Source organism: Gorilla gorilla, chromosome 13, assembly GCF_029281585.2.
Source record: "Gorilla gorilla gorilla isolate KB3781 chromosome 13, NHGRI_mGorGor1-v2.1_pri, whole genome shotgun sequence".
Taxonomy (NCBI): Eukaryota; Metazoa; Chordata; class Mammalia; order Primates; family Hominidae; genus Gorilla; species Gorilla gorilla.
In genome coordinates, this window is record NC_073237.2 from 109,513,791 (window position 1) to 109,527,330 (window position 13,540).

General features: G+C 44.2%; 1 protein-coding gene across 3 annotated transcripts in view; it reads right to left on the bottom strand.

Annotated features, from left to right (window-relative positions):
• Positions 1–197: 197 nt before the first annotated feature.
• Positions 198–13,540, bottom strand: part of FKBP15 (FKBP prolyl isomerase family member 15) — a 55,287-nt gene continuing 41,944 nt past the window's right edge. For 2 of the 3 annotated variants that reach the window (XM_019033399.4, XM_004048462.5), the window contains exons 20-28: positions 13,097–13,268; positions 11,004–11,140; positions 9,204–9,359; positions 8,226–8,378; positions 6,339–6,464; positions 5,280–5,387; positions 3,982–4,700; positions 3,136–3,232; positions 198–829 (exon numbers count right to left, since the gene is read on the bottom strand). In XM_019033399.4, the coding sequence (XP_018888944.2) occupies positions 752–829; positions 3,136–3,232; positions 3,982–4,700; positions 5,280–5,387; positions 6,339–6,464; positions 8,226–8,378; positions 9,204–9,359; positions 11,004–11,140; positions 13,097–13,268 (1,746 nt within the window). In that variant the 3' untranslated portion in view covers positions 198–751. Of the gene's footprint in view, positions 830–887; positions 3,233–3,981; positions 4,701–5,279; positions 5,388–6,338; positions 6,465–8,225; positions 8,379–9,203; positions 9,360–11,003; positions 11,141–13,096; positions 13,269–13,540 lie in introns of those variants that run through there. The other variant, XM_019033398.4, reaches the window with a different exon arrangement.

A 13,540-nucleotide genomic window follows, 5' to 3' on the forward strand; every position in this document is an offset into this window, starting at 1 on the left:
AGCTAGGACTACAGTGGTGACTTTCTTTGAGAGCCTAAAAGTTCCAGGGTTAGATATCAAAGGGAGTAAATATGCCACAACATTTTGTGCACATTAACTGACCCAGATCTGTAAGACTCCTACCCTTAGATTCCCAAAAAGGAGCACAGACAGCCCTTGGAACCAAACTCAATTTTTCTCCAAGGGCTTGGGTCAAGTTTCATTATAGACATTTGTTTTAGTTTTATTTTCAAAGTCATTGACCTCTTGTATCAGATTTAAGGCAAAAAAGAAGATACATGTCGCAGGACTATACGCCAGGCTGTTGACTGCACTGGGATTTAGATGGTGTAATCTCCCTTAGTTCTACCAGGGAGACCTCAGCCCAGGTCTTGTTGCCGGGGCACAGTTGAGCACTGGATTCAGGTAGAGGAGGGCTCCCAGGTCAGTCTGAGAGTTAATGAAGAGATTAAAAAGTCTGGCAGAGGACAGGACTCTTACAGGTGACTGGCTTGGAGGGGAACCTACCAGTCCTTCTTCCAACTTGCTGCTGAAATCCCAGTGTTCTTGAAGACAGGGTTATGATCCTCTTCACCAGGTCTGGCGGGGGTGGGGCTCAGAAGGTGGCCAACCCACCCCCTGAGCCCAAATATTGTTCCCAGAATGCTCACCTTGACCTCACCCTGTGGCTCACCTAGACCCAGGGTTGGCTGTGCAAAATCATGCTTAGGGAAGGGTTGCAGAGAAACCTTTGCGCCAGTTTCCTGGGTCTTCATCCCAGCCAGTCAATGTCATCGTCATCATCATCATCTCCAAAAAGGGGTGTTGGGGGCGGGCGTCCCTTCATGCTCTGATAAAACAGGAAAGAGCAGTCAGTCCTCACTTGTGCCTGCACCAGTGGACTTTCCACCTGTGAGTGGAAGCAATCCAACTTCTGTTCCCAGCTCTGGGTCAGAAAGGAGGTTGTACTGACAGGGCCAACTCTGAGGCCAGCAAACCTAGGCTTCCACATAAAGCTGAGACCAGCAGGCAGAGAAGGGAGGCAATCTTTCAACAGAGACAAAAGACGAACTTTGTTTGGCTAATCTCATCATTTATTTATGAAGCACATGTACTGATTTGACAGATTTTCCTCTCATGCAGTAACTTACACATTTTGTGTGGAGAAAGAAGGGTCAAAGAGGAAACACTGGAGCAGGAGAAAGAAACAGAAGCAAAGCAGCCCTGAGAGAGCGAGAGGAAGTGGGAAGAAGGGAGGTTGGGAAGAAGACAATCACATATGGAAAAATACTGTCGTTGTGGCCTAAGGTGGCCTGACTGGCTCTGGGTGTGATCCCATCATTTGAAAAAGAGTTGAATTTGGAGGCTTGGCCAACTGGAGAATCCTAAGAGGTGAAGAACACGGGGCCACAGCCTCCCACACCTCTAGCCTGACTGGCACCACCCTCGCTCCTTCCAGCTAAGGTAGTGGGGGTGAAAGGGACTGATGGGCCATGAGAGGCCCTCTCTTTTCACAACTTGAGCTCCTGGCCTTTCTCCTCTGGCTTGGCAAGGGAACAGGACCTACCCGGCTAGCAGGGATTGATGCTAGAGACAGGCACGAACTGAATAGTCTCTACTAAGGCATTCTCTGCTCTGGTGAGCAACTGCCAACCAGAATCCATCTTCACAGGGCCAGGCAAAAGGGAAGGCAGCGTGATGTGTATACAAGTCTCTGGGCTAATCCCATGTCACTACCAATTAACCAGACTTCGTACTTCTCTCTGGACATCAATGACGTGATCTCTAACTCTGACAGTATAGGATTTTCAAGTGTGGCTCACAGCTTCTGTTTTGTCCTGACTAAAGTTCTGGCTCTACATTTACTAGCTATATAAGCTTAGTTAAATTACTTAATCTTCCTGAGCCTCAGCCCTCTGATATATAAAATGGGATAAAAGTACCTACCTCATTGGATTAGTAGATTAAATGACAACATTTGTGAAGTCGTTTTCAGAGTACCCAAGAAATACATGTTAACTTGACAGTATTGGTACTAATACCAATAATATGCTCACTAATTAAAAGCTTCCAACTATATTTAGGGCAGTCACTTAGAATATACTCAATTTGGTTTTTCCCCCTTTTTTCCTTTTTTTAAGGGCAAAATTGCTATTCTGGATTCTCAAATGAAAATTTAACTCTTGAGAAGAAAGGCTAATGGAAGGAACTGGTACATTCCCCAAAGGAACACAGGCAAGAGGGAAGGGCTCCGATACATACAAGCTGGAGCGTAGATCCATCACAGCTCTCTGCTCAAGGTTTTGGCAAAAGGCAAAATCCACTTTGGCTGATACATGAGGGGACAAAATTTGCCCCATTCACCCTCATATTTCTGTCCTTTAGATGGACTGAGCCTGAAGCCCACCTGTGTTCTCCATATGCATTTCAGAGCAGTCAAAATGGCCTAGGGACAGCCAGAACGGTTGTAACGGAGCACAGTGGGGAACAGCAGAGGCGAGAACCGGGGTTCTAATTCAGTCCCTATCGGTGCCCTCCTCTCCTGGTCTTCACTCTTGTTCTGTGAAGCTATGCTATTAATACTGAACCCATTTTGTGCCCAGGGATATTGTGATGACAAAACAAGGCAGCAGGAAAGCAGGCTGAGTAAGTGGAAAATGCTCAGGAACGGGAGGTCTTTACAGGAGCCTGGGGATTAGTCCTAGCTTTGCCATTAACTCACTCTGTGGCTTTGGGTAAATCATCATTTTGAGCCTCAGGTTTTTTATCTATGAATAAGGATGCCAGGCAAGATGATCTTCAAAGTCCTTTCCAATTCTAAAATATAAATAATATCCTAGCAGATTTGGGGAAAACTAAGGCTTCAGCATTCCAATGTGGGGCTAAGCAGCTCAGCTTTCTTCCTCTGAGGGGACTAATTCCTGCATGGACAGAGACTATGATTCTTTCTCAAAAGTAAAGTGGTATGTGACCGTCCCCTACTCTGCTTACAGAGCTGCGCCCTCCCAGCCCAGCCCCAAGCCTGCTCCCACAGGGCCCTGCACACAGAGTCCAGGGAGTGGGCCACCAACAGGCTCCATTTCTCTTCTCAGAGCCAGTAGGGAAGAGCCCCCAGGTGGGTGTGTGAAGACTTGACAGTGCCTGGGATTTCCTTACCACCTCGTCTTCATCCTCCTCCTCAGGCTGTGCTTTGGGCCTCAGAGCTTTCAGAGTTGCCCCTTTAAACAGTTCATCCTCTTCATCCCCAGAGAGACTGAAGGAAAATCAAGTCATAGAAAATGTTATTGCTCCTGCTCCAGGTCACAGTACCCACCACCTACAAGGGTCACCAGCCCTTGGGTAAGAATTCAACAGCGTTGGTGACGACTGCTCAGGAATTCCTCCCACCTCCGCTGCCACCATCTCTTCCCACACCCTACAGTGGCCTCCTAGTGCGGTTGGCCTCCTCCAGAACCTACAGCCAGAGTCATCTTTTCAATGTGACCTTCTCAGAATCCTTCCCTAGCCACCCTATCTAAAGTGGAACAACTCCTTTAGAATAGCACCCTGTTTGTTTTTTAAGAGGACTTATCATACTTTATGATATGTAAGTATGTATTTGTTTTTTCCACTTGACCGTCACTCCTTAAACTCAAGAACCAAACCTGCCTTGCCTACCACACTACCACAGGGCCCGCCACACTACCACAGGGCCCGCCACACTACCACAGGGCCCGCCACACTACCGCAGGGCCCGCCACACTACCGCAGTGCCCGCCACACTACCGCAGGGCCCGCCACACTACCGCAGGGCCCGCCACACTACCGCAGGGCCCGCCACACTACCGCAGGGCCCGCCACAGAGCCTTGTACATGCTAGGTGTTGTTGAATTAATACATCAACTAATGAATGAAGACATGAGTAAATTAGTCTCTGAGGGATGAGTTGCCAGCCCTGGAAAAAACAGAGACACTCACCACAGATAGCTACCCTGTCCCTGAAGCAGTGCTCAGAGGACATACCTGGAACGCTGGGAATGATGGCTGGGTCTGAGGGCTGCTCCTGCAACTGTGGAACCTGCCTCTGTGCTTGACAGCTCCTTGTGGGGACCGGTGGAGCTAGTGACATCATCTTTCTTGAGCTGTGGAGGCTGAGGCTCTCCTGGGCTTTCAGGCCCTAAGGCCAGTGGGTCCCCCTCCTCGGGGTCTGAAGTCAGGGACAGTCTTGTGGAGCTTTCTTGTAGTGGGCCATCTGGTGCTACTTCCCTGACACAGACCTTTCCTGATGGGTTGTCGGGCTTAGCTGCCATTGGGCTGGCAGCAAGTGACTCCTCACACTCAGAGTCCATGGATACAGGGCCTGGGGGCTCAGGTGGAATTGAAGTCGGGGGCCCTAGAACTCTGTGGGATGGGATGCAAGACAGTTCGGGTGGAAGGGAACCATCTTTTATCTCTGAAAGTGCCTCAGCTTCTGAGTCCCCTTTCCTTCTGTGTCCATCCTGGGAAGTGGTGAGGGCCTGAGGAGGCAACGGGACAGCTTCCTCGACCAGCTGCTCTGAGGGCACCATGGGGGACTCTGGCCTGTCCCTATTCAGGGGTGCTTGAGGCTGCCCAGAACTGGCTGAGGCTGACTGCTCCTGGGAAGGTCTTCGTGGCCGCTCTTCTGCTTTTTCTTCTTCTTCTTCACTGCTGCTCTCTTCCTTCTCTTGCTCCTGTTGGTTTAACAGCTGAAGAGTCACCATCTATTCAAAAGCCAAGGAAGAGATGGTCACTGAAAGGAACACAGTAGCCACTCCTAATTCTTATTAACACTACTGGTCATGTAGTTTAAATGACTTTGCTTCTTTCCTGTTAAAAGAGCCTGACTATATCTGTCAAGTCACTCCAGGCATCCTAATTACTGAGGAACAGTCCTGAATAATTTTCTTTTTTTTTTCTTTGGAGACAGGGTCTTGCTCTGTTATCCAGGCTGGAGTGCAGTTGGGGGCAATCATGGCTCACTGTAGTCTTGAACTCCTGGGCTCAAGTGATTCTCCTGCCTCAGCCTCCCAAGTAGCTGGGACTACAGGCACGTGCCACCATACCTGGCTAATTTTTAAATTTTTAATTTTAGTAGAGACAAAGTCTCATTATGTTGCCCAAGCTGGTCTTGAGCTCCTGGCCTCAAGCAGTCCTCCCACCTTGGCCTCCCAAAATGCTGGGATTACAAGCATAAGCCACTGTGCCAGCTTTGAACAATTTTTTATTCATGATCCCTTAGAAGGTACTTAAGCAACAAAATGCCCAATACGATGAAACAAACGACAGCTGGCTGGCTGTACCTTGATCGTATTCATGATGGTTCCCAGAATGGTCCTGCCATTGTAAGATTCCTCCAGCTCAAACTCTCTCCGTAAGGACTGGAACACCTGGTTCATGATCTTCTTGACCTGTGTGAACATCAAAACACATGCTGTCAAAATCAAGTCACTAAAGGATGCATTAAATTCCAGAGAGGTGTATGGAAGGCCAAAATGAAGCCATCTTAGATCTCTACACTGGGATACTGCTGGTCATAAGCAGAGACACTGAAGGCTGTCACTGTGGAGAGAATGATATTAAATAATGAGCAGCACTTTGACAGAAGGGCTAGTCATGAGAGTTGCCTATCAAGGGCAGGCAAGCTGTGGTCTGTGTGCCCAAGACTGCTTAAAGACCATTTCTTGACGTCCCCCTCCCACTGTGAGCACCACTAGGAGCTGCCATAGGCTCTAAGGGTCAGAGGCCAGTGGATGCTGGGCACACTCCCCAAGCCCCATTCTTCTTCTGTGGTTAGAGGCCCTTCCTATACCTGTCAAAACCTCAGAAAGATAGGGTTCTTTTGGGTTTGCCACTTAATATGTAAGTATGTATTTGTTTGTTTTCCCACTAGGCTGTAAGCTCCTTAAACTCAAGAACCAAATCTGGGCCGGGCATGGTGGCTCATGCCTGTAATCCCAGCACTTTGGGAGGCTGAGGCAGGCGGATCACAAGGTCAAGAGACCGAGACCATCCTGGCCAACATGGTGAAACCCTGTCTCTACTAAAAATACAAAAATTAGCTGGGTGTGGTGGCGTGTGCCTGTAGTCCCAGCTACTCAGGAGCCTGCGGCAGGAGAATCGCTTGAACCTGGGAGGCGGAGGTTGCAGTGAGCCAAGATCACATCACTGCACTCTAGCCTGGTGACAAAGTGAGACTCCGTCTCAAACAAACAAACACCAAATCTGGTTCATTTTAAAGTCATCAGACAAGTAAAACATCACTAAAGTTAGAAAAAGAGCTATTAACACAACATACTGGCCATGTTCTTTCTGAATGCTTGATATAAATGGCTTGCTTCTCATTTGAAATACCAGCTCACCTTCTCTGAGGGGTCAGATGCAGCAGCTTCAACCCCAGACATCTGGGACTTGTTCTTCTCTAGTTCCTTGATGTGCTGTTCATTTTGCTTGGTGAGAGCTGTGATTTGGGCCTGGAGGGCTAAACACTGCAAAACAAACAGACTGTGGCTGTGGCCTCAGGAACCTGGATTACCAGGTGAAGGTCAGAAAACCCAAAGGGAGGAGAACCACCCAAACATCAAGTCTCTCTTTTTTTTTTTTTTTTGCATATAATAAAAAGACAATTTTATTTCAAATTCTTTTTTTTTAATTATTATTATACTTTTAAGTTCTAGGGCACATGTGCACAATGTGCAGGTTTGATGCATAGGTATACATGTGCCATGTTGGTGTGCTGCACCCATCAACTCATCATTTACATTAGGTATTTCTCCTAATGCTATCCCTCCCCCCGTCCCCCAACCCCCGACAGGCCCCGGTGTGTGATGCTCCCCGCCCTGTGTCCAAGTGTTCTCACTGATCAGTTCCCACCTATGAGTGAGAACATGCAGTGTTTGGTTTTCTGTCCTTGTGATAGTTTGCTGGGAGTGATGGTTTCCAGCTTCATCCATGTCCCTGCAAAGGACATGAACTCATCCTTTTTTATGGCTGCATAGTATTCCATGGTGTATATGTGCCACATTTTCTTAATCCAGTCTATCATTGATGGACATTTGGGTTGGTTCCAAGTCTTTGCTATTGTGAATAGTGCCACAATAAACATACACGTGCATGTGTCTTTATAGTAGCATGATTTATAATCCTTTAGGTATATAACCAGTAATGGGATTGCTGGGTCAAATGGTAATTCTAGTTCTAGATCCTTAAGGAATTGCCACACTGTCTTCCACAATGGTTGAACTAATTTACACTCCCACGAACAGTGTAAAAGCGTTCCTATTTCTCCACATCCTCTCCAGAATCTCTAAACATCAAGTCTTAACCTCGCCTAGGTCTGCTGGTGTCCACTCCCTCAGCCCCCACCCAAGACCCTCTGCCTCAGAGAGTTCTATCTCCTCATCATTCGACTTCAATGCAAAACTTCACTTTCTCTTTCCCAAGAAGGTTGCTTGCCTTGTTCCCAATCAGGTAAAAAATATAATGAAAAAAGAGCAGGAGGGTAGGTAATAACTAGTCATTTAGACATAAACATTCAGCATTAACAGCAACCCATTTGTCATTCGTCTGCAAGATTGCCTCCAAGATCTCTGAGCCAAAAGTTTTCAACTGTACACTTTAAGGAAAGAAACTGACCTCGAATATGGACTTTCACACCATGACCCTAAGCCATGTCCCATCTCTCTTTTTCAGGCCTGATGATCCCACCACACCCCAGCCTCCATCCTATCTCAGTGCCTTTGCCCTGGATGTTCTGCCTCCTTTGCTGCCTTACCAAAGCTATTTGTCCTTCTTGGCTCTGCTCAAATGTTACCGCCTTTGGGAAACCTTCCCAGCTCTCCCTGGGTACTTCCTCTTCTGGGCCCCATAGCACTTAACACCTATCTTTGTTTCTTTGTCTCCCTTTCTTGACTGTGAGATACATGAGGGAAGGGTTCCTTGTATGCACTTCCTTTAACACACTGGATGGAATACAACTGACTCTCAATAAATATTTGCTTAATAAATGAAGGATCCAATAAAATGGGAAACATGTTCCGGAACACTAGTGCTGTTTTCTCTTTTTCCAGGTCACTGACCTATCACCCCACGTAAGTATGTGAAAGATAACTGACAAGCTAAACAAGTGTGGTTTTGTCTTCTAGATATTAATAACTTTCAGGCTCAGAAGGATCGACAGGACTCAAACAGCCTGCTTGCCTCAAATTAACTGGGCTGCCTAAACTGTCTGACTCAAGAAAAATATGTACCTTTTCCTGAAGTTGTACCAGCTTCTGCTGGTAGGCGTCTCTCTGTGCGCACACCTCCTGGTACTGCTGCAGGTGCTCATCCTTGGCGGAGGCCAACAAATGTTCACATTTTGCTTCCCACTGGGTCTGTAGCTCAGCCTGTACTAAAGACAGCTGCCAAGAGAAAGTAATGACCATATCATCCTTGGGGGTGGGGGAGTGAGATTCCATTGCACCTAGGGAAACCCATCTTTCAAAAAGCAAAAGAATAAGCTAACAGCCCAGATTTAACTGGGAAACTGTTTAAAAGACTCTCATTACTTTTAAAATAAATGCACTTCTTAAGATGTCATTGGTTGTCAGGACTCCAAAAGGTACTCCAAGCAGACAAAAGTGTGCCTATCTAGATAGGTCCCTGGAGGGCAGGGCCATGTGATCACTGCTTTTTGGGGTCTGAACCCTAAACTTTATAGGTTCAGAAACTTTTTTTCACCAAAATTACCAGAGGTGGTCAAATTGAGGGCACCAATGCACTCTAATTAAACAAATGTATGCATATAAATTTTAAGCTTATAATGAGAAAGGTTGCTGTTGCATAGACTAGAGATCCAGCTGTGTCCTGCCACCATCCCTGGTTCCCTTCCTGATGACCTAAATCAATCCCTTCTTTTCAAGGATGATAATGCACCTGAAGGATGGTGTCCGATGGTTGATGGTTTTGGCCTTACCATGTTTGGAATTTGTTTTGTAAGGAAACTATTTTTCATTTTTACTTATGTAATTAAATATTAACTAAGCTTTAAAAAAAAGAAAGAAGATTCTCCATTTGATTCCTGGCTCTCCTGCACATATCTGGATTACTTTTTCTACCTTTCTCCAAAGTGAGAGTATCAGTTATGAGAAATGTCATCCTAAAGGGTAAGGAAGAAACCAGAAGCTTTTCTCTCTGAGTCCTTCACACCTTCCCTCTATTTCCAAAGTGCTTCAGTTTCCCATTACCTGCTCTGCAGCTGCTTGGTCTGTGGACACTCGAGTCTTTTTCAAGAGCTGTCGAAGTTTGTCCAATTCCTCCTGGTATGACTTGCGAATTTCATCTATCTCCTCCTCGGCCTGAGAACGCTCTTGAGCTGACTTCTTTTTCCTTTCTGAGAGGTTCTTAGGAACAAGAGAACCATCATCAGCTCTAGCTTGTTAACAGAGAATAAAAAGGGATGATGGCGGTGGCAGTTAATTACCTTGTGGAATCCTTACTCCATTTCTGAAAACTCCATTTTTTAGTTGAATTTTCACCTAAATATTTAACATTCTTGGCTACTGGGTGAGGAAAATGGTGACAGGAGAAGGAAAACAAGAAGAGCTGTATCTACCCCTCTATTAAGAGCTAGGGAACATCCTAACTTTAATAAAGGTACAGGAAATCAGACATTCTCATACCCTGACAGTAAGAAAATGAATGGATATACTCTCTTTGGATAGTAATCCTGTGAAAAGCCTTTAAAAACATACGTATCCAGAAATTCCACAAATTGTAATTAAGGATTCAATAAGTCATAGTCATAAAGAGTGTGTTACAAGGATGGTCACTGTAGTAGTATCTATAGTAATGACAAACTGAAAACAGCCAAGAGGTTAGAAGGAATTGGTCAAAAATAAATAAATAAAATGGAAAAAATCCTGGAAAAAAATGCAATTGCAGACCAAGATTTACCCTCTTAAAAGGCACTGGGCCAAAACAGCTTTACCTAATGAGATTTACTGAAGCCTCAGGGGCAGTTTATTATTTTCATATTTAAACTATTCCAGAACAGACAAGATAGAAATGTTCTCACTTTGTTCACTTAGTATTTCCTGATATTAAAATTTTAACGAACAAAAGATACTTACTACAAATAAAGTTAAAAGACAGCAAGCTAGAAAAATATTTACAACATCTATGACTGACAAAGGATTGATACCCTTAAAAGGGTTTACAAATCAAACTAATAATAGGAAAAAGGATAAAGGACACTAAAGAGAGAATTTACATAAGAAATACAAATAGGTATTAAATATATGAAAGCTTTACTACTAATAAAAATACACATTAAAACAAGATAACATATTTCACCTGTCAGACTAATGAAGATTAGAAAAAGTGATATATGTAGAGTGGTGAATAATGTGACAAATGGGCTCACTCACATAGTGCTGAAAGTGTAAGCACTATTCTTTGAGGATAATCTGGTAATATTTATAAACATTCAAATATGTAGCCTTCCCTTTGATCCCATGATTCTTACTCATGCAATCCATCACATAGGAATGCTCAAACAAATTTGCAAAAACAGTTATATAATATGAGAATGTCCATAGGAGCAGTGCTTAAAATAATGAAAAAATAAAAGCATAAATATCCATCAATAGGCAAATAATTAAACAAATTATGGTACGGCCTCATAGTAGGCTACTATGCAGCAGTTAAATACGAGTGAGAAAGATCTCCTTCTTATGTAGTACCAGTCCATGATATTTTCCTAAAAAACATTAAACGTGATACCATTACTGTAAAAAAAGTTGTCAGTATACATACATGTATGTGTGTGAGAGTGTGAATGTATGTTTTCTACATACAGAAAACAATCTGGAAGGATCATACACTATAACTGTCACCTTCAATGTATGAGATTAGAGCGGGGAAAATTTTTTTTTAATTTTACACTTTTCTATATGATTTGTATTTGTTACAATAAGCACATACTATTGTAATTTGTAAAAGGAAAATAAAAATGTTTATCTGGCCAACTGGGTTGTAGAGCTTACCTTTTCCAAGGACTCCTTCTCAACTCGAAGGTCAGTCAGTTCCTCCTCCAGGGATGTCACCTTGAGTTCCAGTTGTTTCCGGCTCTGCTTTTCACTTTTGAATTTGGACTGTGCTTGCTCAGAGGTTTCTTGGAGCTCTGGGATACAGGAGCAGAGAGACTTCGCTACAGAACCAAAGCTGTAATGGGCTATGTGTTATCCCAGCAGCTCTTTTTTTAAATTATTTTTTGGAGACAGAGCCTTGCTCCATCACTCAGGCTGGAGTGCAGTGGTGTGATCATAGCTCACTATAGCCTCCATCTCCTGGGCTCAAGCAGTCCTCCTGCCTCAGCCTCCCAGAGTGCTAGGATTACAGGCGTGAGCCCCTGCGCCTGGCCCCAGTGGCTCTTTCAAAGCCGCGTGCTTTGATTTCCCAATCCTACCACACAAGCGGCCTCTGCTCACTTCTTTCAACATCACCTCACTGACCAGCAATAAGATTTGTCAAGCCGTCAGCTGACTCCCTCATCAACCCATATTTATCCCATAGAAAGTCATCTCTGTGTATACATGTCACCTTCTCCACATACGAAATGGAAAGGACATGTTCCCAGCAGTCAGAAATGACCTTTGAAACAGATAACTCCCACAATTCCATTTTGGCCACCATCTTAACACGCTGGACCAATCATTGTTTAGTATTAGTCCAGGTTCTTTCTCACTGCTTGAGTAAGATAGTCTCAACTTTCTTGGTAGCTGGGACATTCTACCAAGAATTTGCTTTCAAAGCATCCCTTCTCAAATAAAGCTCTTTGAAATAAATAAAATTTGTTTGGGAAACTTTTGAGACTCTTATGACTCTTGAGGTAATTGTCATAAGGCACCACAAAAGCAGAAATGAGACATCTGAACAACATTCAAATCTAAGACTGTCTAACACATTTGCCTCATGTGGGCCCAGTCATGCTCTAAAAGGGAAGAGATGGGCTGGGAGCAATGGCCAATGCCTGTTAATCCCAATGCTTTGGGAGAACAGGGCGGAAGGATGGCTTGAGGTCAAGAGTTCACAACCAGCCTGGTCAACATAGTAAGACTCCTGTCTCTACAAAATATAAAAAATTTTTAAAAAAATAAAAGGGAAGGGATGTATCTTCAAGGTAGCACCTTACCAATTGACATCATTGTTTTTTAGTTCTCTATTAGGCAAATGAACTTTGCTTCCACCCAACTCTGCTGCTGCTCCAGCTACCCCCTGCCCACTAGTCCCATGTCTGCCTTCCATATTTGTTTCCATAAACCAAGGTAGATTAATCAACCTGCTGGTCTTCACAAATCTTCTATCCAATCACCATGTCTTGCCAGGCACTGAACTAACACTAATATGGAGGAGAGGACTTTACAAAGATGAGCAAAACACCATGCTTATCAAACTGTGATAAGGGTTATAATAATGCGCTATGAGATAAAGGATTTTTTTTAAAAGAGATCAAATGTTCTAGAGAAAACTAGGAAAGCTTCTGAAAGAGGCAGATTTTGAAGAGGACTAAAAGCGAATATTGGTAATGGTGGGCATGTCAAGTCCAGAGAATAGCATGGATAAGAAGCAAGACAAGAACTACAGGATGAGCTGAAGAGCAGCCAGCAGGCTTGCTGGCATGGTCGGGGCCAGGATGAACTGGACAATATAACGGGAGACAAGCCAAGCAGGATGGGCCTTGAGTGTGAGGCTGAAGAGTTGCAATCCATCTTCTAGGAAAGAAGAAACCACACCAGGAAGCATTTCTTTTTTAAACTTCCACTGAGTCATGAGTTAGAACAACACATCAACTATTCCAGGCATTTGAAGCCAATCATAAGTACCAAAGATTTTGAAGCCAACACCTCCCCAAACAAAAGGGAACTGTGGCACCGATCAATTCCACATGAATAGTCAGTTCTTTTGCTGTTCCTTCTGTAAAACAATCATGTAGGTTTTATACTAGTCTCCTTTAATTTTTGGTGCAGTCCTTCAAAAACTTCATGAGCATCATGCCAAAAAGATTGAGAGGAAGAAAACAGCTTAATTCCTTGAGTTTAAATGGCAACAATCCCAGCATCCCCCACCTAGCACATACCTGAGAGCTTTGCCTGCACTTTGGTGAGCTGGCCCCTGAGAAGATCTGTCTCCTTCAGGCTTTCTGTCAGCTGCATCTGCAGCTCTGTTTCCTTTTTTTGGTGAGCAGTCATTTTCAGCTGCAGATGAGAGACCTGTGCAGTGGCCGCTGCTAACTCCTCTGTCACCTTGGCCTGAATAATAACAAAGTATGATGTCACTTTAAACATAGGTGTTCTCCATGCAGGTGATGAACCAACCTCACATAACTCTATGTAGACTGAACTAGTAAACAGGGAGTTATGGCTGCCTTCAACCTGCATTAAACCAAATTCAAATTATGGGGTGGACCATCTCTCCTATACAATTATATTACTACTACTATTATGACTCCTATACTATTATACCTATACTAGTATACTTAAATTTTTTTTTTTTTAGAGATGGGGTCTCGCTCAGTCATCCA